The sequence below is a fragment of the Pygocentrus nattereri genome, chromosome 14 (assembly GCF_015220715.1).
Source record: "Pygocentrus nattereri isolate fPygNat1 chromosome 14, fPygNat1.pri, whole genome shotgun sequence".
NCBI classification, from domain to species: Eukaryota; Metazoa; Chordata; class Actinopteri; order Characiformes; family Serrasalmidae; genus Pygocentrus; species Pygocentrus nattereri.
Window position 1 is genome coordinate 34,196,580 of NC_051224.1, and position 23,594 is coordinate 34,220,173.

The following is a 23,594-nucleotide window of genomic DNA, read 5'->3' on the forward strand; positions in this document are numbered from 1 at the left end:
AGGTTGAGTTTAGTTCCTAGTCCAGCCCTAATGCCCATGTAAGGAACTTCGACTTCTAAGTCACTTCTCCTTCTGGGTCTCGGGGGGTGTTGGAGCCTATCCCAGCTTGTCATCGGGTGGAAGGCAGGAACTTTGATGCAATAAACATATTAGATGGTGTCAAAAGTTGACGCCTTAAGCTTAAATTCACATTGTTGAGTAGTATGGCTAAACATAGTTAGCTGGAGAGGAAGACCTTATCCTGTGGAAAGTACTCAGCCAGCCAGCTAACATGGAACCAAATTAAGACAGCTAGATTAATGTCTTTACATTCTTGCGATTGGATTGTTGAGAATCATTATTTAGTCTGAGTACTGTTGTAATACTACTTTGTCAGTCATCTATCCAACAGAGCTGTACCAAAAATCCAGTAGCAGAAAGAAAGAGAAGAACAGAGAAGAACATGATTTTCTTTTATAAAGCAAACCGCCTTGGCTATTAAGTTGTGAAGGGAAATCTTTAGGCACTGTGGGTTAAATGAGTAGAGCTAACACTAGAGCTAACAGTTAACATTAAATGAAAGGCAGTTGTCATCTTCTATACAAGGTAGATTCTTTTCTGCTCTGTGAATGATGTGGAAACATGTTGATTGTTGAGCTAACATTGGGAAAGGAGAAATACCTTTTCTTACTTCAGCTATCATTGTTAGCCCAGCACAGGGGTCAGCAACATCGGACTCTTTTAAAGCCCTGTTGTGGCTCCCCAGCAAAATTGGAGTTTTAGGTAAAAATAAAATGATCCTCCTTGGCAGTAAAATAAAGCTCTGCTTTTCGTTCTAACACAGTTTTAGGATTAAATGGTCTTGAAAGCTAATGTATTACTGCTAATTCACCAACTCACCAGGTTGGCGCACAAACTGCTGGTCAGATAGCGATGCAGCAATGCCGATAACGATCTTGCCTAACTAGTTCTAACAAAAAGGCAAATCGAGGCAAAAGGCAAAATTTGGAGATGCGTGGACTTGTTTGCATTTATAACCACACTTATTTGGTGCCACAACAACATTCTGGCACCTCAGGCACCATTTAAGGTGGAACGGGAAAATTTGAACAAGAAGCTGGCAAATGAGAAGCTGACTTTACCCTAATAAAAAAAATTGTACGTTGAGAGACATTTTACAAGTACTGTTCTACAAGTGAAGTTTCCTGCCAGAGATGTGAGAAAAGGCCTAGCCGCACTAAGTTATTTCAGACTCTCTGACACATTAAGGCACTGGCATTTTGTGGTAATGTTAGCAGTGACATAATATACATTAGACACTGGCCATCTTAACCTGCACAACTACTTAACACTAACTTAAATATCCACCTGCTAGTCTAAAACTGGAGATATTACAATAGTGCCATGAAATAAACCGTTCTATGGTGTCAGCTTTCAACATTTACTGTTATCCATGTGAGAAGTGAACTCTGCCGGAATCGTCCATCAACTTTTGACAGCATCAATTACACTATTTGGACAGAAGTATGTGGACACCTGTATAAGACACCCATATGAGCTTGTTGGACATCCCATTCTAAAATGATGAGAATTAATATGGAGTTGCAGCTATAAGAGCCTCCACCGTTCTAAGAAGGCGTTCCATGGCACTGGGAACTGGGTGAGGGGGGGAAATGTTTAAAGGACAGGTTTGAAACATTTTTCCCATGGAGATCAAGTGCTTCCACCCAGAGTTCCTTCTTTACAATATTCTTTGATCCATTTTCATGCATAACAGGATGTCAGGGCTACTTTGCATTGCACAATGCTACATCAGTGGCTATTAGCTTCCATTACTTAGCGGCTTTAGCATCGTAGCTCCAGTGCAAAGGTAAAAGCAAACTTCAGGTGTCAGTTATCTTCGCTGATTAGCTGCGCTGTCACTTTAAAGCTGCAGAATTCGATTGACAGCTAACAGCCAACAACTTACTGGAGTTTTCATAGAGAAGATCATATCCCAGTTTGAAGCATGGAACAATAGCATCAATCGTCCTTTTAAGGCGACAGCCTAAGACAGATAAAAGAATGTAAAAAGTTGGGAAAAGTTGTTACATTAATTCTTTAATCCTTTTTCTGACAGTCATACTAGCATAATAAATCCATGTATCATGTAACCTACTTTTATTACAGGTAATTTTAGATTATGGCCCATTTCTACTGGGCCATTGATCATGAAACGTTCACACAACAGCAGCTGTGTTTGTGTCGTAAATATATCAAACACAAAAATTACGTTATTTATGTTTTGACTCGCAATATTTGTTTTTAATCATTGCTGAATGGCATCGTTACAATGGATATCATTTCAGAATTTGATGCAATACCTTCAGTGAAGCATATCTTCTTGACTCCCGCCTCCAGTTCTTTCTGAACACATTCTTCAATAATAACAATATGTCTCGGTTAACTCAGAGTCGTTATGCAAAGGTTTTGGCATTGATTTGATTATCTAAAAGTGTAACACTATTTCTGCATGGAATAAACTTAAATATGACAAATTTTAATAAACATGTATTGTTTATTTGCTGAATTTAACATTTTGGAAACATCTACAACATAAAATGTAACATGAATAAACATGTATAATGTTTATACTGGACAATATTGGACAATACTCAAGTCCAAACACTCATACCCAGCTAACTAGTATCTTCCAATAACTAATATCTAATAATTAATATCTTTCGGTGCTTGATTTTGGTTTCACTTCTTTCGAAGCGAATGCTTAACCTCTTAAAGGACCCGTTTCATGGAAAACTGAAACTGAAAACATTGCTTAAGTTTTAAAATGCTCTGTTCATCAAGCATAAGTTTATGACCATCTCCTTGTTTCTGCACTAACTGTCCATTTTATCAGCTCCACTTACTATATAGCTGCACTTTGTAGTTCTACAGTTACAGACTGTAGTCCATCTGTTTCTCTGCATACTTTGTTAGCCCCTTTTACCCTGTTCTTCAGTGGTCAGGACCCCCATGGACCCTCACAGAGCAGGTACTAATTGGGTGGTGGATCCATAAAATGGATTTCAAAAATTCACTCACTTATCACCTGTGTAAATGTGATGTGACAATAAATATGATTTGATTTGATTTAATTTAAAGGCACAGTAACATTAAAACCCTGGTTAATTCTATGGGGTAATGAGAGGTTGGAAAATGTTCAAAAATCAATGATGTCTGATGCATAAACCCACAAACACAAGTGGACCTCAATGAAAAATACACTAAAATACAGAACTTGAGCCATTTAAAGCCAGACACAGCCCTGAATGTACCAACCTAAAAGATTAAACATAAACAGTGCTGTAAGACTCAGAATCAAAACTGAATCCAATCCAATGTGTAGTTGTGTATAACGCAAAAAAGGTTAAACTCCAGGTTAATAATTTCTCACCTTCAACTGCTTTTACTGGGAACGTGATGCTTTCACTTTCGCCTCCTACACCCACACCTGTTTTAAAGGTACATTTAACAGTTAACAATTCCTGAGTCCTGTTTTCTACATTACAAAGTGAAAGACAGCTAGATGTGGATATAAATCCCATTTTTTAGTTTATTTCTCTATTTTACATAAAGACTTGATGCAGTTCAACTTACCAGCAATGATCCCAGCAGCGAGGATATAAATATACACCGACATGTCTGACGAGTCCAGAACGTTTCAGCAGAGCGGTTTGTCTCCTCAGTACAAGTTATATTCACTTTGAAGAGGATCTATGCACCTGTGATCCAACTCAGCTGTTCCTATTAGTCAACAAAAAGTGAAACCAAACCAGCCAAACCGTCATATGACAATACGCCACTGACAGTTTGCTCAGCAACAATCACACCAGTACTGCAAGCAATAAATGAAAGTAAATATGTGCATATATTTACAGCCTGGGCCATCTGTATATACATATACATACACACACCCACACACACACCCACCCACACACACACACACACACACACACACACACACATACACATATATACACATATATATACACATATACACACACCTAGGCCATCTGTGTGTGTATATATATATATATATATATATATATATATATATATATATATATTATACACACACAGATGGCCTAGGCTATAAGAAGATTGCTAACACCCTGAAACTGAGCTACAGCACGGTGGCCAAGGTCATACAGCAGTTTTCCAGGACAGGTTCCACTCGGAACAAGCCTCGCCAGGGTCGACCAAAGAAGTTGAGTCCATGTGTTCAGCGTCATAAACTGAGGTTGGCTTCAAAAAGCATGAGTGCTGCCAGCATCGCTGCAGAGGTTGAAGAAGAGGGAGGTCAGCCTGTCAATGCTCAAACCATACGCCGCATCAACTCAGTCTGCATGGCCATCGTCCCAGAAGGAAACTTCTTCTGAAGCTGATGCACAAGAAAGCCTGCAAACAGTTTGCTGAAGATAAGCAGTCCAAGAATATGGATTACTGGAACCATGTCCTGCAGTCTGACGAGACCAAGATAAACTTGTTTGACTCAGATGGTGTCCAGCATGTGTGGCGGTGCCCTGGTGAGGAGTACCAAGACAACTGTCTCTTGCCTACAGTCACACATGGTGGTGGTAGCATCATGGTCTGGAGCTGCATGAGTGCTGCCAGCACTGGGGAGCTGCAGTTCACTGAGGGAAACATGAATTCCAACATGTATTGTGACAGTCTGAAGCAGAGTATGATCCCCTCCCTTCGGAAACTGTGCCACATGGCAGTGTTCCTACATGATAACGACCCCAAACACACCTCTGAGATGACAACTGCCTTGCTGTAGGTAAAGGTGATGGACTGGCCAAGTATGTCTCCAGACATAAACCCAATTGAGCACCTGTGGGGCATCCTCAAGTGGAAGGAGGAGGAGTGCAAGGTGTCTAACATCCACCAGCTCCGTGATGTCATCATGGAGGAGTGGAAGAGGATTCCAGTAGCAACCTGTGCAGCTCTGGTGACTTCCATGCCCAAGAGGGTGAAGGCAGTGCTAGACAATAATGGTGGTCACACAAAATATTGACACTTTGAGCCCAATTTGGACACGTTCACTGTGAGGTGGGCTCATATGTGTTACCAGCTATTTAGACATTAATGGCTGTGTGTTGAGTTCTTTTCAGAAGACAGTAAATCTGTACTGCTAAGCTTTAGACTAAGTTACATCCAAGTTTCATTTCTATAATGTTGTCCCATGAAAAGATATAATAATAAAATATGTGCAGAAATGTGAGGGGTGTACTGACTTTTGTGAGATGCTGTATATATACACAGCCATATAAGTGGATCGGACACAGCTGTGCTGAGCATGCTGTGACCACTAATGAAGGGTAAGGGGTTGACCAACACAAACTATGCAGCAGCAGATGAGCTACTGTCGCTCTACAAAGTGGACTGACAATGTAGGACTGTCTAATAGAGTGGACAGTGAGTGGACACAGTGTTTAAAAACATCTGATCCACTCGCACCAGCACAACACACACTAACACCCCCCCCACCAGTGTTACTGCAGTGCTGAGAATGATACACCACCCAAATACTACCTGCTCTGTGAGGGTCCATGGGGGTCCTGACCACTGAAGAACAGGGTAAAAGGGGGCTAACATGGTATCAGAGAAACAGATGGACTACAGTCTGTAACTGTAGAACTACAAAGTGCACTTACGGTAAGTGGAGCTGCGGAGGCTGTAATGATACGGCAGTCTTAGAAGTTGGTTGCGTTTTGAACTTTTTCTGTTTCGTGTGATTCAAGTGATCTCAAACACAGACATGTTGAGGTCTGGACTCTGAGGTGGTCAGTTCATTGTTCTGAGAACACCAGATAACCTTTGATTATCTGCTTTTTTTCTATTGTCTTTTCTCAGTAAGGGCTTCTTGGCAGCCCCACATCCTCTCAGACTCATAGTGCTGAGTTGTTTTCTCACAGTGAAGGATGGACAGAAATGTCCGTGGAGCTTGATTTTCTCCTCTCTCTCAAAGACGAAAGCTTTAGTGTTGGTGATCTACCAGGTCTTGTTAAACATCCCATTTTTCTCCGTATTTTTTTATACATTTTTGAACTCCAGTTTCAGAAACCTCTGATTTTTTTTACTCTTATTCTTTAAATTGACTCTTTCATGCATATTCATAATCTTATATCTAATGTCCACTGAAATCACTTGTATATGGTAATTGGGCATGATAAAATGGACAATATGTATGAAATATATCTACAGTGTGTGTGTGTGTGTGTGTGTGTGTGTGTGTGTGTGTGTGTGTAGTTCATTTACACATTTTGTGGAATACAAAAGTGAAAGCATCAGCTTTACAGACGTTCCAGTAAAAGAAACTAAAAGCACCTATGCAGCCTCATTGGTGATGCCCCTCATAAACAAAAACAATGCATGGCCACGGCTTAGAAAGGCGTGGCAACGAGATGATAAAGTTGTGGCCATGGGGACGAGATCCTAATGTGTGGCCACGACTGACTCTTGACCACAGCTTAACGAGGCATGATCTGCCTTACTAAGACGTGGCCACGAGATAATTATCTCGTTCCCACACCTTTGTCGTAGTAGGATCTCATTCCCACGCCTCAATACGGAGTGGCCATGCCTTGTTTTTGTTCACACGGGTGTCACCAGCAGGGCTCCTTAAGAACCACTACAGCCTACCTTTCGTGTTTATTAACATAGAGATGTTACGTTGAGATCTCGAGAAAACACTTGTTGTTACCATGACATCCCAAGACAATTCAGTCACGAACTCCAGAAAATTATACCTGCCTCACGGCCTCTTTGGACTCCTGTAAGAACCAGCAGAGAAGCGTTTTCCTCCTCTCCCTGGAGGGAATGAGCTTTTATACTTCCATCCCGCACGAACAGACTTTATTCCTCCCGCTCGCTGTTGGGAGGTGGTGCTGGTGGTCTGGGTGTGTGTAGCTCCGCCAAGAGGAGACATTTTGTGGGGAGAGAGAGAGCAGATTCACACAGACGCTCGGCCCGGGGTCGGACGGACCTGCCAACTTTCGGTTTCTTCACGAACAGCGCACATTTAGCGACGATTGAGCGGTTCACCGTGGTTAATTAAGAGCGTCTCTTTATGATCGACCCGTCGCTGTCCTCGGCTTGATCGTTAGCCGGATACATTTAATCGGATTGGCGCTCAGTCCGATAGTTTAGCTTAGCTTAGTTCACTGTCCGCATTGCTTGGCTAGCGAGCGAGAAGCTAAGCTAGCCGGCACAGCAGAGCAGCTCTCCGGCCAACACTCCCCCGAACTATCGGCGACCGCACAAACACAGAATGGCGTTGAAACGAATTCACAAGGTAATTTGTTCTTATTTCGATTAACAGCTCAATCTTGCCTGAAGGCCTGACCCCCACGCTTCGAACAGCTGTGTACTTGTTAACGGGCTAACTCGGCTAATCTGTGTTTTTTGAAGCTAAAGCTAGGTTAGCATGTTGTATTTGTGAGAGGCAAGCTAGCGTATTTTTCAGAAATATCTACAGCCAGCGAGCTTTTATTGTCTGACTAGGCCAATAAGTCATAAAATGGCTCGCTCATTTTTCTTTATCTGTTTCAGTTAACACTAGTTTGTAACGTTAAATGTCGCAGAATAACTGAAATCGATAGTTAGATAACCCGGCTAGGTTAGGCACGCAAAGGCAGATTTATAGTGTAACGTACAATAAAACGCATTTTGCAGTTGATGTAATGTGGCTAAATACGCTGGGAATGTTTAGAACAGCTGTTGCCGTTTAAAGCACGTTTGAGTCAGTTGGGATATTTGATGACAGAGTTTGAAAATTGAGAGAACAGTTTTTCAATTAGCTAGCCTAGCCTAGCTAGCCAACTAACCTTAGCAACGCTGCTGCAGTCGGTAACGTAACGTTAGTTCGCTAGCGGTAAGCTTGCTAACCCACTGAAAGACTATGGCAAACGTTTTAATACTTCTTCTCTTTATTCGTTGTTATTATGAGTCAGCTAGCAAACACGATATGAACGCAGTGTGTCCCAGTGCTTTTTCTTCTAAATGCAGTTGAGTTAAGGGTAGCAGGCTTCAGACGCGAGAGGCCGGTTTCATATTTTGGTGGTAAGTTGTAAAAGGCTACTCTTGGCTGATCCTCGATCTAAAGTTAGCCAGCTCTAGATGCAGCTTCTGTTTGTTCAAGGAACCTTTTGTTGTAGTTATATGTCAGATAGTCTAAGAGCTGGGTGTTAGTGTCTGTCTTAATGAAATGATGCTTGCGGGGGCTCTGATTTTGATGCTGTTCATGAAAGCTGAAGTGGATGGACCAACTGATGACTTGTAAGAAGCCTACTGAGGAAAGGGCTGAATAGGGAATGTAATGTACATGCTTTGGTGCTCTTGGCATCATCAAAACAGTGAGTAAAAACTGGGCAGTTTAGTTTCAGTATGTGTGACTGTGTGGCCTGAGGAGAGGATGTTGAAATGTTTAGAGCGTTTACAGACCATATTCAACCGTTTTGTTAGTTACAAAAGCTGGGAAATTCATCTCTTTAGAGTTGTTCGGAGTTTGGTGAGGCAGAATAATCGCCCGACAGGTAATTGTGTGTATCAGGAGTATCGAAACATCTGGAGTTTTAACCTGTTCTGACAGCTTGTCAATCTGTCTGAAAGATAACAGTTTGCTATGTTAAAAGCTTCAGGAATGGCTGCTCAGAACAGGCTTTTCAATAAGTGACGCCGTAGTGTGAAGATGTGAGATGTTGCACAATCGGCCTATTGTTGAACTTGGCATCGGCACAGTTTTTCCCTTTACATATGAATTCATTAAAGGCGTTTCGCTGTCCGGGGTAGTCGAGTTACAGCCTTGGCTGTGTGGTTATGTTAAGCCAAATGCTGATTCTGTAACATTTAATTGCTCTTTCTTCGGTGCTGGTGAGCTGAGTGGCTTGGACAAGCATGTCCGGCAGGCTGCAGATGGGGCTCAATACAGGAAACACAAACCCTGTTGTTGCACAAGTCACTTATTTTTGCTTTCTCGAGTGCAGACATTTTCTCTTCCATACCCCATCAGTGATATGCAGGCGTAAAAATAGCCACTGCTGCTGTTATCCCTGCCCTATATTGGTGTGCTGTATTTGTGTCATACTTTTAAATGATTATGCATCCTTTCTTCTCGGCTTAGATGGAAGCATAATTTCTGGATGTAAAGAAATGAAAATGGTTTTGAACGGAGCTGGTCAGTGGTGATGGGCAGTATTAAAGTCAATGTTTGTCTTCTAAAGAATGTCTAACAAACCCGACAGCTTGTTTTGATTGAACTGTGGGGAGGAGGGGATAAACATGCTTGTATTTTTACTCAGAAACTGCTGTGGTTTCACAGTTAATGCTGTAGGTTTTAAGTCATTTTTGTTAATACAATGGTTACAGCTTGTTGTGTTAAGTTAGCTCATATGCTGCCTTTATCACAGCCTAGTATTATTGTTAGGCTTTAAAGGGGAATTCAACCGATTTCTCAAAATTCAAACTATGAAAGTCGTAAAGAAAATCGCAAAATCCGGGAAAACAAGTTATCAACATTACTTATGAAACACAACCACACTACCTTACAGTCTTGCCTAGTATGTTCAGCATTTAAGACTCAAGCCAGAACAAGTGAAATTTTTTCTAGTCATTTTTGGCCAAAGTAACAGGGCTGAACTTTGATTTGTATAAAATAATCATATTTTTAAAATTGCAATTTCACCCTTAGTGAAAAGCAGGGGTTATGTTTTTGCCTCAGCACAGAAAAACAGGAGAAGTGCTGAAAGGAGTGTTTTAAAGACCGACAGCATTTCAGGGCTGACGCAGGACATGGAACTCCAAATAAAAGAAAATGCAAATGTGACTTTCTGCATCTGAAAACAGTGGACAGTGCATTTTTCTGACATTTACATAGCCCAGACTTGCTGGTCATCACGATAGAAGAAATCTGTCCCAGATTCCCAATACTGTCATCATTTAGCTCAAGCATAACGATATCCACAATATTGACTTATCGTCCTTGTTCCAAACCTCAAACTCATTTGACAGTGTTTTGAAGTGTTAAAGAGAATATGAAAGTATGAAGTGACTGTAAACATCTGGCTTTGATTAAATGGTAGTTTGTGTTTCCCTGCTTACATGCGTGTCGCTGTAAATTGTAGTAATTATGTATACAGCGTTTTTTTTTTTCACTGTACATGTGTAATATTAATATATCATTGCTGCCACACTTTCCTAATCTGATTACATTTCAGACCAGAAGGTTTGTTTATTTGCATCGCCTAGTATTTGGAGAACGTGTGAGTTCAGGCTGGTCCAGCAGCAACTTAAAAGTTAAGTAGTGTGGGATCCCTAATGTTTCAGTCGCCTCAAAAAAAATCTGCTGAAGCCAGTCTCACAGTGTGAGATGTCAGGACTTCTATAATCTGTTAGGACTTTGAAAGACTAGAGAAAACATTGTACAGCTCAAGGGTATGTGTACATCACTGGATGTGTTTAGTTTTTCATTTTTCCCCTGTTCCTCTCTCTCTCTCTCTTCTATGTCTTTCTCTTTTCTTGCCCTTTAAGCTCTTTTGACACATAAAACCTGGGACATTACCAGGAAATTTTTACCAATAATGTTCAGCTTTGCGTCATTCACACTGGCAGCCATTGAACGGTGCTTTAAGGTGCACGCGTTCGTACTTGCCATGAAATTCTCTGTAAACAGGACACCAGTCCTTAGCATGTACACCCAGCAGCTCCTTCATTTCTGAATCATGAACACAATACGCTCCCATGACATGTTTTTCTCTCTGAAAACAGAAAAAAAGAATCAAATGTAAAAACAAACGCTATGCAAACTCGTATTGGGATGGACCGATGCGGGAGTTCTGGGCCTATGCTGAAATTCAACATTCTATATGTACATATCTTTACATCTTGGGCATGCAAAGCCGTCTTCTGCAACTTCTGCCATGTAGCATTTTATCATTACTACATTAAATTAAAGCCATATCAAGGCCATAGAAAGCCACAGTAGATCACATGTGGCTTGAAGTTTACGCAAAGAAAGGCAGCCAGTCTTTTAGGTAAACTGACATATGCTAATGTTATTATTGTAGTCTCTTTTTTTTTTTATTCTGTTAAATAATATTCTGTTTTTTTTCCGCTTTATTTATTTAAAAAAAAATTTCCTCAACGGCTGTAGTGAAAATCTTTAATACATGTTAAACAGTATGGTAACACATCTTTTGAGAACTACTTCATCTAAATGTTACTGCAGACATCTGCGTTCATGAGCTTCTGCTGCTGATTTGCGCAGCTTGTGTGCTAATAGCGTAAAAAGTGATCTCCCAAGCCACATTCATTTTTCCACAATAAAAAAAAAAAAACATTTTCTGTCGTTACCAATGGGACATTTAATCTGTACAGCACATTTTACTTAGTAAATCACATGCAGCAGAGCTAGTGGGGAGATTATTCTACCAGTGCTTTTAAAGACCCCATTACTCAGTGTTTTAAGTGTAAATTGAACAACTTTCTGTGTGTTGTATTGGGCATTTTTCTGAAAATGCCAGCTGTAGACGAGGATGAGAGAAACTTTCTCTTTAGGTTAGAGTTAATGCAGCTGCTCTATGCTAATTCTGTCAATGTAGATTGTTTTTGTGCTGTGGTGTGAGCTAATGTTTTAAAGCATTAGCAGTGCCCATCAGAGAGAAGACACACACATATATATATATATATATATATATATATATATATATATATATATATATATATATATATATATATATATATAATCACACACACTGCATACTTAATACTGCATACTTTTTAAATGTGAACCCCAGTTTCCCAATGTATTTTTCAAGCTGTTTAATGGTAAATTACCATTGGTATAAACAATATCTGATTATGTTGCCTTATCACCCAGGTCTAGTCACAACTTTGACTTCTCTGACTTTCCCTAAATTTGCATACTGATAAGCTCATTTATTATGATGATGATTATTATTCTATTATATTCTCTTAAAGAGTTTAAAAGTAGTGGCATGTCTTTACATTCTCTGGTGTGACGAAGCTCCATACATTTTATTTTGGTAGATATTATCCCAAGAACTGAGCTGTAGGTACAAATGCACTGTAAAATAGGTTTTGTTTTGCTGACTAAATGAATGATTTAATCGGAGAAGGTCTACTTACACAGAGAGTTGTTCACTAGTAAGTGGTGAGATGTTTTCTCTATGGCATGTTAGTTCTACAGAAACATGGTTTGTTTTGGCGTTTCAACCACAGACATGCGTCCTCTTCCTGCCACTTTCTCTTCTCTCTTTTGTGTGCAAAGTGAAAGAAAGATAGAGAAGGGTGTCGCCATGTCTTCACCATGCTTTCTCAGAAGTGGCTGCGGTAGCTTCTGAGAAAGTACAGCGCATACACACATTCTACCTTGCACACGCGGAGGGTTTTGCATTGCCAGTGTTCAGCTTGCAGTTGCTTTTGAAGAGTGAAATCCTTCTCAGCTGATGCACAGAATAATTCACTCCTATGTAACATTAGACATGATGTAAGAACGTACCAGGGACACTTTGTGTCCAGAAAAACCCTGTCACCCCTTTCTGATTAGTGGATACTTTAAGGTGCACCGATTGCTGACACAGATGATCAGTTGCACTCTCAATAGAAAAGCATCAACTCTGGTTGATCATATCATTGCTGTCCAAAGAAAAATATGTATGTTGTTTTTTTTTTCCTTTTTCCTGATTTTTACTTTTTTTTACATCATTTAAATGTGTCATTGTTCTTTACATTGTGTGAAATTTTCATGATGAATGGACCAATAGAAATGCTCCAAAATTTCTTTGAATAAAATCTCTTTGCATTGATTTATTTTCTAAGTTAAGAACGTTTTTGACCCTATTCTGTAAGTTTACCATTTTGAAAATGCATCGTTTCTCTTTGGACAGTGACTGTATGAACCAAAGGACCTCAGGTTCAGTGCCAAGCATTGGCTAGAGGGGTATAAAGGAACTGCATTTTCTTGCATGACGGAGGGAGGAGTTTGGGAGGAGTTTGAGTGGCCTTTGTGAGTCAGAACTAGTCATTTAACATCAATACCTGACCTCACTGATGCTCTTGCAGATGAATGTAATAAAATCCTCATAGCAATGTTCCAACATCTAGTGTAAAGAAGATGGGAGGCTGTTACTGCAGCAAAGGGGGTGTGGGGTTTAATATTTATATAGTACCTTTTGATTGCAGAAGAAACAGAATGAGCTGTATACAAATTTTGGACATGTAGTGTACATGATTTGTCTGGTATTTGGCCTAGAAACTTGACTTATGAGGTTGCACAATGTTATTTATTTTTGCAATACTGATCTCACAAAGCTGCAGTATGCAAATGAGACCTCAAGCCAGTCAAAATCTTCAGGCTGTGTGCTGTGAACATTTTGACCAATTACAGTTACACATGAGTTTCTGTAAACCAAATTTTCCGTTTTCTCCTTGGTTTGAGATCATTTTGAGAATTTTTGAGTTTTGTTTTGAGTAGTTAATGTTGCTTCTTGGTAGGGATGCTTGATTTTGGCAAAAATCATAATCATGCTCATTTTGGTCAGTATTGATCACGATTATTTAACATGATCACTCATTGACTTTGAAAATGTCATGCATTTTTGGAACTTGAAATACAAAAAACCTTTAACAGACTGAATTTTAGATGATTGAACAATTAGTTATATTGCTGTTCCTTGTTTGACTGCCTAAAACCAAAGTGTTTCCAAGCGGTTGACTTGGTTTTACCTTTCTTGTAGGGTCCAGTATGCAGATTTCATGAAATGATGTGTATTGCTGTGTTAATACAGAATTAGAAAACGATGTTAACATGATTTTCATATGTATTTATTTATGTATTTGTAATTCAAGAGAAGAGATACCTGGCACAAGTAGCTATTTTAGACCTGGAATAAATTATTAAAGATAAAATAATTCAAAAGTGCAAGAGAGAATATCAGTGGTTGGAATATCACATGTGCTTTTGGCAAACACGTCTTATCAAGGCTCATAATAGTAAAAGTAAACAAAAAAAATGTGGGGACTACATTTCAATATTAAACTAACTGAGCGTTTCAAGTTCGTTTACAGCCAGGTCTTGTGTCTTATTATATGAGTGGGAGAGAGGATGAGGGAGGTTTTCTAACGTGGCTCAATCACTCCAATAAACTCCAGAATCTTGGACTCGCTGTGACGGACTAGCTATTGGAAGCTAAACCCCTCTGTGGAGTTACTTGTTTGGCTCGTTCACAATTGGCACGTGGGGACTGTTTGAATCCTGTGTGGAGAAGTTGCTGCTGTGCCTCGTGTTTTCTCCTCATGAGGGCAACTGAGACATTTGGCTGAATTGTTGGATCCATTTCAGTTCCCCCTCAAATTCACATTCCCCTTCACAAATCACGCCCTTGGGCGCGCATTCACTGAACAGAAATCAACAGCAAGCAAGACTGGGACTACAGGAAGTGGAAAAAATTCAAGAAACGTTAACCTTACATGACCGATTGTTATTGATTGTGCCAGCCTTTCAGCCTTTCTTGGAGTTCTTCGCTTTCCGTTGTTCTAGTTTTGCTTGGCGATTTGTGACGGGGGGAAGTTGGTTTCTTATCCGAATTCTCCTGAGGTGTCTGAGTAGAACTAGTCTGCCATTTAATGTGGAATAAAAAAATTCAAGTACGTTGGCAAATTAGACACTAACTTCAGCTTCGTCCAGTGCTAACGAAGCCATTTTTTTTGTTTACATTACAGCTGTTAAATAGTTTTATAGTTTGAAATCTAGCTGTATTAGATACCCAGCACACCCTCTTGTGACCCCTGCACTGGAAAAAAAAAATTAGAGCATCATTGTGACACAGACTGCAGCGCAGGCATCATTTAGCCTACCTGTTTTCAGAGTCGTTGGAAAGCCAGAATCAAATTTGAAAATAAAATTTGATTAATCGTCCAGCCCATTGTTGGCTTCATTCAGTGTTCTTTGGTGTCCTTTTCTAAAACATTTACAAAGGTGTCTATAAAACCTCTGTGATGTTCGTGTTTATTTAAGATAGAACGGCCTGGTTCAAGAACTACAGGGTTGGTGTTTCTCTGATCTGCTGGAGTCAAAGTGACATTAGGCTAGGTGGTGAGTTGAATTAGGGCTGAAATGCTTTGGTCCTCCATATAGGATATTCTATCTCTTTATATCCCTGTCTTGCTGTCCCTCTTACACTCTCCCCCTCTTCCTGGCCCATAGCTTTACAGGTAGAACTCAAAAGAATAAAGTTGGCTGCGTCAGTGTAGCAGATGACTAGCCTTATTAGAAGAAGTACATAAACATACGTGTCTGACTGCATCTCTTCATGCTTTGAAATTGAGATTGTTTGGTCATTTTTTCCAGACTTTGAGGTTAGCTTTTCAGCCCATTAATTTTGTCTGTGTATTTCAGAGCAGTTTTACAGAACCAGAGAAACAAAAAACCAGGTTATCCTACCAAAACATGACCTACAAAATTGTGCTGAATGTGTAAAGTGAGGGGGGGGGGATTAAATACAGAGCAAAATCATTTGCTTTTGGTTGCTGTGTTATGATTATGGTTGGAAAATCTTTGTTTCTCATACGTTACATGTATCGTAACACAACATTTGTGTGTTCTTGTGTGTGTGCAGGAGCTGACTGATCTGGGTCGGGACCCTCCAGCACAGTGTTCTGCAGGACCAGTGGGTGATGACTGTGAGTGCCATTCTCTTCACTTTAACTGAATTTACTTTATCCTGTTCTCTGTTTGCTGTCCGCCTTCAGCGAGTTCACTTTTAAACACAAATATGGACACTTGCCTGGTGCTGATGTCATCAGATCAGGTTATCCTGCTCCTGAGGTGGACGATTCATGATGAGACCTTGCTGTAGCAAGGATCTGATGAAGAGAGCAGATCTGTCAGCATTCAGCAGTGAAACAGCTGACACATTTAAAAGTTCAAGTGACGCAATATCCACACACATCCAGTGCGGTGGCTGGGTGTGGATGCATTGTCTTCCTTAGATCAACTTGAGAATTATGTGAATTGACCCACACAAGTGTGGTGTTTTAAAGCTCTTTTTTTTGCTAGGCTGGACAAGCTTTAAATTAAATTGTAATTTAAAAAAATTTTTTAGTTTATCTGAACAGTACCTTGTGGAGTTTGTGTATTCTCTTGCATGTTCACACCAAAATGATTGATTTTTAATTGACTTGTAATCAAATGAATAGATGCAGCTTTGATTTTATTAGAAGATGGATTTCACCTTAATCTTTTCTTTCTTTCTTTCTTTCTTTCTCTCTCTCTCTCTCTCTCTCTCTCTCTCTCTCTCTCTCTCTCTCTCTCTCTCTCTCTCTCTCTCTCTCTCTCTCTCCCTCTCCCTCTCCCTCTCCCTCTCCCTCCCCCTCTCCCCCCCCCTCCCTTGTTTTCTGTCCTGCAGTGTTTCATTGGCAAGCAACTATTATGGGACCTGTAAGTATGCAAATGTACATGAATCCACATGACGGAAGTGCTCATCATTTTCATACAGCAATGAATGCACCTGTGTTGATGTGTCCAGTTTTAGCATGCTGACCTTTCTCTTGATGTTTGTATGGTTTACAGAATGACAGTCCATATCAAGGTGGTGTGTTTTTCTTGACCATTCATTTTCCTACAGACTACCCTTTCAAACCACCTAAGGTATGAAGCCAGCATCTGCCTTTTAAAGGAACCGTTTTCAGAATTTCATTAACATGAGATTTTTCACTTTTTCCCAGGGCCTTTACCTCAAGAGTGACCGTCTTATAATGGAGGTTACTACTTAGAATTGGGCAGAGTTTGTGTAATGCATGTCCATTGTGTAAACAGGTTGACTGTTGGGACACAAAGGCCCCAGAAATAGTTATATACTTATACTGCTCATAATGTTAGCTTTTCTCCCTCACTGGTTTTAAAGCACATGAGTGATCCTTTATTAAATGATGTCAGTCAAGATTAATGACATTTGCAGTGCTACATTTTATGAGAATATGCATGGTTTTCTTTGGATTCTAAGTGGCAATATGTTCTCTACCTTTTTCATGCAGGTTGCATTCACCACAAGAATTTATCACCCAAATATTAACAGTAATGGCAGCATCTGTCTGGATATTCTAAGGTCACAGTGGTCACCAGCATTAACTATTTCTAAAGGTAAGGCAAGAATTCTGTTGGATTGTACCTTATATCAGAGTTTAAGAGTTTTATTGTCAAATGCACAGTAGAACATGCAGTTACACTGTACAATGAAATTCTTACTTTGCTGTTCCTCCAGTCACCAAATATAATCTTATAAATATAAAGAAAATTACACAAACATGTATGACCTCACTGTGTGTACCTATTTAGCCTTTGCTGGTAGAAAGCAGTTCATACTGATACTTGTGTATTCAGAATTCATAATAAAGAATTATGACCTATGTTCTGTTGCAGTTCTCTTGTCCATCTGCTCCCTGTTATGTGATCCCAACCCAGACGACCCGCTAGTTCCAGAGATAGCTCGCATATATAAAACAGACAATGAAAAGTGAGTATGTCATCAGATGATTTGGCTTGAGTAACAACAGTGAGTAAACATGGAATAACAGTATTGTACTACATTTTGCTAATGGTGCGTGTTTTGATGAGCTTGTGAGGATTTGACTGGTATTTTCAGAAAATCTCTGCAGTTTTGGGAGGTTAAAAAAAAATAGGAGATCTGTGTAGGAGGGAAGAGCTAGCTGACCTCTGGCATTTCCCAGTGGGCTCTGACCTGTTTGCTTTTTCCACATTCACTTCTGGGCCTCAACCAGGCTTTTGCTGGTCTTCTTTAGTGTGGAGGTCCCAAGCCTGTGCCCCCTTTCTGCATCAGCAAGCTTCACTGAGCCAGACAGAGCTAAAGTTGTTATGATTAGCTCACTCAAAAAGAACACTGACACATACAGCTAACGGTGGACAAAGGCTGGGTTGGCCATGTCCATAAAATTGCCTCTACAGCAGGCTTGGGTGGTAACGATAATTATGCCATTCTTTTCCTCAATCTAGTATTAGTTGCAGTGGTTTGAACTTTGAACTGTTGTTGCATCAGTATGCTGGGTTGCAAAACAGGCCTTTTGTTCAATCACAAGGAGGGAGAAGACTAGCCATTCACTCACAACAGCAAAAAGCAGTAGAACTGTTAGCATAGTTAGCTGGCACAAGCTATTTTCAGTGTTTCGGAAATTATGATGATCTAGCCTCTTTAACTGCTTGAGGCCACTGGTGGTTCCGAAACGCACTTTGTCATATTCTTCATAACCTTCATATTTCATAAGCTACATTCAGAAGCTGGGCGTCGTGAGGCTATAACCCTTCTTTCCAGTCAAATAGATGGTGATGGAATTTTAAACCCTTATAATAAAAGAAGCTGAACTCAGTTTTTTTGTCTGCTGAAAGTCGACCCATTTTTCCACAAATCTGGGATATAAACTAAACAGATGGCGTCTCTTCAGTGATCTGCTCTGTAAAAATAATTTTTTATAAAAAAATACAAAGCGCTTCTGTAAGCATATGGCAGGGTGTGATCATAAAACATGTTCTGTTAATGTGAGGGGAGCTTTTACAAAAATAAATAAAATTTTATTTATTTCATGCAGTTACTGAATAATTTGCCTGACAATTTGGTTATGTAAACGCAGATGGACAAACCAACATATACCCTGCAGAGTAAGAGGTTAAAAAAAAAAAGCAATGAGTTTGAGTAAAGCATCCTGGAGCAAGAGTGGTCATAGGTTCACTCTTAGCAATACAGCCGTACCAGCCTTGATTCACATTTAAGCACACTGATGCTTCAGGCCCAGGGCAAAGCTCCGATTTGATTACTTTGCACTAGTTGCAGATATAGTCTCACGATGAGCTGGGCCAACATTCCCTCCCTCAAGTATGACTGGCCAGAAAGAAATGGTCTAGAAATAAGACTAAGCATTGCGAAAGATCTTATTGCGTAAGAGAAGGTGTGTTTGAAAGGAAATTCAAAGCTGGTTTCTTGGACGTGGATTAAGTGTGTGCTGTTAGAAATAAAGGTTCTGTGCAGGTACATTTTTTTTCATTCAAGATACAAACAGTGTAAATGTACCCTCACAGGTACAACAGTGGTTTTAAGCTCCAACTGTGTACCTTAAATAAGTGATGGATTATAGTCCAGTTATGTTCCCTGACTAAAGGCACTGAGATGTACCCTTGAGGGTACCACCCCAATGATGAGTTTAGTACTTTTTTTTTTCTTTTTTTTTTTTTTTTTCTTTTTTTAAACTGTAGTTTTAGGACTAAATTGAAAGGCCAATGGCGTTTAACTATAAATAAAAAAAATCCCAATTAGTTTAGGTTTAGACCTAATATGGGTCTGGGAAGCCATCCGTGTTTGTAGTCACACTAACCTCTTCAGGCTAAAGTCAGGTACACATATTAAACTGATATTTGACCACTTTTATAAACAAAGTTTATATTTTGTAAATGATTGCATGCTTTGAGTTTTTGACACATTTCATGTATATCCTGATTTGTGTTGAGTGGAGTTTAAGAGGAAATTCTGTTATTACATTGTTATTTAGCAGGGACAAAATCTGGACACAATCACTGAAATGTAGTTCCCTACAACCAAGACAATGTACATACAAAAGTATTGTATTTTATTATCGAGTTATTGAATTGTTTGTGTATTAAGCTAAACTAATGGGACACACAATCTCATTGATTTCTTAGTGTATAAGATGTCACTGAGATACAGTATTAAATTTCCAGGTAGTACAGAATGAAGTATTTTAAAAAATTAGTATGATTTCTTCTTTGTGCAGATTTGTTTTAAACTTGTTGTTCATCTTAAACATCCAGCAAGTTTGAATGATTAATAAGCTGATCAGACGTCTGGGCGTGATGCTAATGCTGCCGTAACTCACTGGACAGTTTTAGTTAAATGGTGCTTAAATACAATTAACAGATGTCTTAAATAATATATTGTTTATTATTTATTTATTTTATTTATTATTTATTTTATATATTTTATTTATACTTAGTGACTCTGTTTGGTCAGATTCACAAGTTCAGCCTGAATTCTTATCGTATGATTTAAACAAAGTGCGCCTCATTGAGATTGGACAGTGCCACACCAGTCTAAGGTTTTGCCCCATCATTGGGAGATTTAAAATCCAAGCGGGGCTGTAGCCAATATTAATAATAGGACTAGGGGGCATGAATTCCGATCTGAGCCTTACATTAAGGTCACATGGCCACTAGGACCGTCTAGGACCACACATGAAAGTGACGCAGGTCGGATTTGAGAAGATCAGATTTGCGTGTTCAAACAGCCCTGAAAACATCAGATCTGAGTCACATTAAGCCAAAAAATCTGATTTGTTCCACTTCAACCTGGTAATGTGAACGTAGCTTAATTATTTTCATCTTATTGGTAATTGGTGTGTAATATCAGTCAGGCCCTAATGACGATACTCATCACAAATCTTTGCGAATTGCAGTGGAAACGTGTGGTGGTGACTCCCACACCTGATATCTTGGTTGCTTAACTTTGTAAAAATGTGCATGGTCTTGTAGCACTTAGGTAGCCAGGGCGTAAGCGGAAATGGGTATGCTGGGTAACGAAGAATGAGGATGCTTTCAGTTTTGACCTTGGCTATTTTGCAGTGTTTGTTGGCTTGAGCACAGTTGGCAGAGCCGTGCTTGCTTGCCCAGCATGCGACATTGCCATTTCATTAGCAGTCCTCTGCACCACTGTTAATTCTCTCTCTCTCTCTCTCTCTCTCTCTCTCTCTCTCTCTCTCTCTCTCTCTCTCTCTCTCTCTCTCTCTCTCTCTCTCTCTCTCTCTCTCTCTCTCTCTCTCTCTCTCTCTCTCTCTCTCTGTCTCTCTGTCTCTCTCTCTCTCTGTCTCTCTGTCTCTCTCTCTCTCTCTCTCTCTGTCTCTGTCTCTCTCTCTGTCTCTCTCTCTCTCTCTCTCTCTCTCTCTCTCTCTCTCTCTCTCTCTCTCTCTCTCTCTCTCTCCCTCATTTCCAGGTACAACAGAATAGCTCGGGAATGGACTCAAAAGTATGCCATGTGATACCCGAAGAAATATCACCCCAACAAAACTGCATTATAGCTGGAAAGAAATACCATCAATAACTGGGTACCCCCACCCCCACCCCCTCCCTGACCAAACTAGTTTTTTGCTCAGTTGTTTTCTGTCCCTTTTAAAATTTTTCACATGCTGCAAAGAAGGGGGATGTCATAGCGAGATCACGTTTTATTCATCATTAACAAGAAGCCCTTGGGTCTGAACTATGAAGCATGTATTAAACTCAAGGACCCCAGCCACTTTGTATTGAGGTTTAAAAAAATAAATAAATAAAGCAAATAAATAGAGCATCAACTGCTTTTAACTCACGCCACATACTGGAGGTGCTATCAAGAAAATAAAAAAATAAAGAAGTACATTCAACGGTGGTCCTACGTGAGCGATCTGTTGCTGGGTTGGCCTTCACATTTTTTATAAGCTTTTACGATAGCAATGATACGGTCTGTGAAAAATAATACTCTTGCTTATAACTGACTGTTTGGATGGACAGAATTAGTCCCATGACAGTCCCATCAGCAGTTATGAAGAACATAAGATCTATTTTATGCATGTTCATAGGAAAATAACAGTAAATCGGTGATCTGCTGAAAATGGCGATTTGCCAACAGTGTTAAGCAAACACACGTGTCCACTTAACGGAGTTTGAAAACTTTATTTTGTTACTCCTTTTTCCTGGCTGTTTTCATTTTTTGTTTTTTTTTTCCTGTTGTTTATAGAACTAGGAGCTATTAGTTGGTCTGTCTTCCTCCACACTGTTTGCCTGTTGCACTGAATATATGATTCGAAGCTCTTGATGGATGACCGGTCAACTAATAGCTCTACTAGCTGTTGATTTTTGTTTTCTCAATAAAGTTCGTAAAATTAGTGCTCGGCCTATGTGTGGTATGTTCTGCATTAGTTTTATGTTGTGGTGCATACAGTGTTGGACAAAGTACACACATCATGTACTTGAGTTGAAGTAGAGACACCCAAGGTATAATATTACTCCAGTAAAAGTAAAGTTCCTCCCTTTAGACCTCCACTTGAGTAAAAGTACTAAAATATTTGCTTTCAAATGTACTTAAGTATCAAAAGTAAAAGTATTAAAAGATTGTTTCTAATGTCCTGTTATCATTGTAAGAAGACTCTTGATTCATGAACTTATTCTAGGTGAAAATACTCCAGTGTCTCTCCTCGTAAACCAGTCTTTCAATAGAACGTCATTAATTATTAAGACGCTGGCGTCTATTAAAATTATCATAAAGCACAAAACACTGAAGGTACAACAGAGTGGCTCTGAAATAACCTGTTGCAAAGAAGCAAAGTTTGGTTCAAGATTTGTTTGCAACTTTTAAGTTTAATAAAAACTTTAAACTCAGGATAACAAGAGTTTTCCTTTACTATGTTGATCTGTAGGCCTCTGTTCATAAACATAAACCAGCCCAAACTAATTTACTATAAAATGAAATGGTGTTTGTATAAATTCAGAAAAAGCCGCGTCAGTCACGACTGCATATGTGCTGCACTGGGTCGGTATGACCAACAGGTCTAAACAAGCTCCAGACAAAGTGACCGCTGTGCCCTGATTGGTGCTCTTGCTTCACACTTCTTTCATTGTGACGTTATGTTTTCATACAAACCAAAAGGAACGACACGTTCGCATAATGTAGTGGAGTAAAAAGTAAGATAAATTCAGTTTGCTGTCTAGTTTGTTTTAATCTACACTGTATAATGTATTATAATTAATGTTTGTTAACATAAGTGATTTTCAAACGTTTGGACGATAGCATCTTTCCTGGATACAATGAATAAAACTATTTTGATTATCCAATCTTTTAACACAAGGAAACTTCCAACATGTTGTATAAAATTTTAATATAATACAATTCTCTTATAATTTACATTAACATCTGATTTAACACACCTTTGTCTGCATACAAAAGAGCTTGAGAAATGGTGTTCATTGAACTAGACATGAAATGTCTGCTTTATTTTTCCATTTTGTTCTTTTTTTGTCATGAAATACACAAAAACAAACACTTCCACTGTGAGAAGGCAATGCTGGGGGTCTGAAAGGATGTGTAGCTGTCAAGAAGCCCTCACTGAGAAAAGGACAAAAAATTGTTCCCAGAACAATGGACTGTCCACCCCAGAATCCAAACCTCAACGTAACAAAGTGTGGGATTGTTTGGATTATGAGAAGCAGAAAATGTGACCAACTTCTACGACTGAACATCTTGGGGAAAATATCTTTAAAAAAAAGATCTCCTGAAATGAAAAGCTGTAAACAAAGAAAAAAGACAGCGTGGACACTAAATACTGAAATATTTTTGATATTATATTTAGTTCCTGGAGCTTTTTGACCTTTTTCCTGATGCTGAACAATGAATACCTTAACCAGGACAATAAGACGGGATGAACCAAAAAACGGAATGTAACAGATGTTTACATTTCTCCACAGCAGCTTTTATCTCCCATGCTTTTATCGTTATTCCTTCTAAGAGCAC

General features: G+C 39.4%; 1 protein-coding gene across 1 annotated transcript; it reads left to right on the forward strand.

Annotated features, from left to right (window-relative positions):
* The first annotated feature begins 6,661 nt into the window (after positions 1–6,661).
* Positions 6,662–21,972, forward strand: ube2d2l (ubiquitin-conjugating enzyme E2D 2 (UBC4/5 homolog, yeast), like). The gene is made up of 7 exons (XM_017706263.2): positions 6,662–7,315; positions 15,657–15,720; positions 16,446–16,477; positions 16,610–16,687; positions 17,074–17,179; positions 17,459–17,552; positions 21,048–21,972. Exons 1-7 carry the CDS (start codon positions 7,292–7,294, stop codon positions 21,091–21,093), a joined length of 444 nt encoding a protein of 147 aa, XP_017561752.1. The 5' UTR covers positions 6,662–7,291; the 3' UTR covers positions 21,094–21,972.
* The last annotated feature ends 1,622 nt before the right edge of the window (positions 21,973–23,594 follow it).

Coding starts and splice junctions, on each gene's coding strand:
- ube2d2l (XM_017706263.2), top strand. CDS start 7,292: ATGGCGTTGAAACGAATTCACAAG. Junction 7,316..15,656: donor CGTTGAAACGAATTCACAAG/GTAATTTGTTCT, acceptor GTGTGTGTGCAG/GAGCTGACTGATCTGGGTCG. Junction 15,721..16,445: donor AGGACCAGTGGGTGATGACT/GTGAGTGCCATT, acceptor TCTGTCCTGCAG/TGTTTCATTGGCAAGCAACT.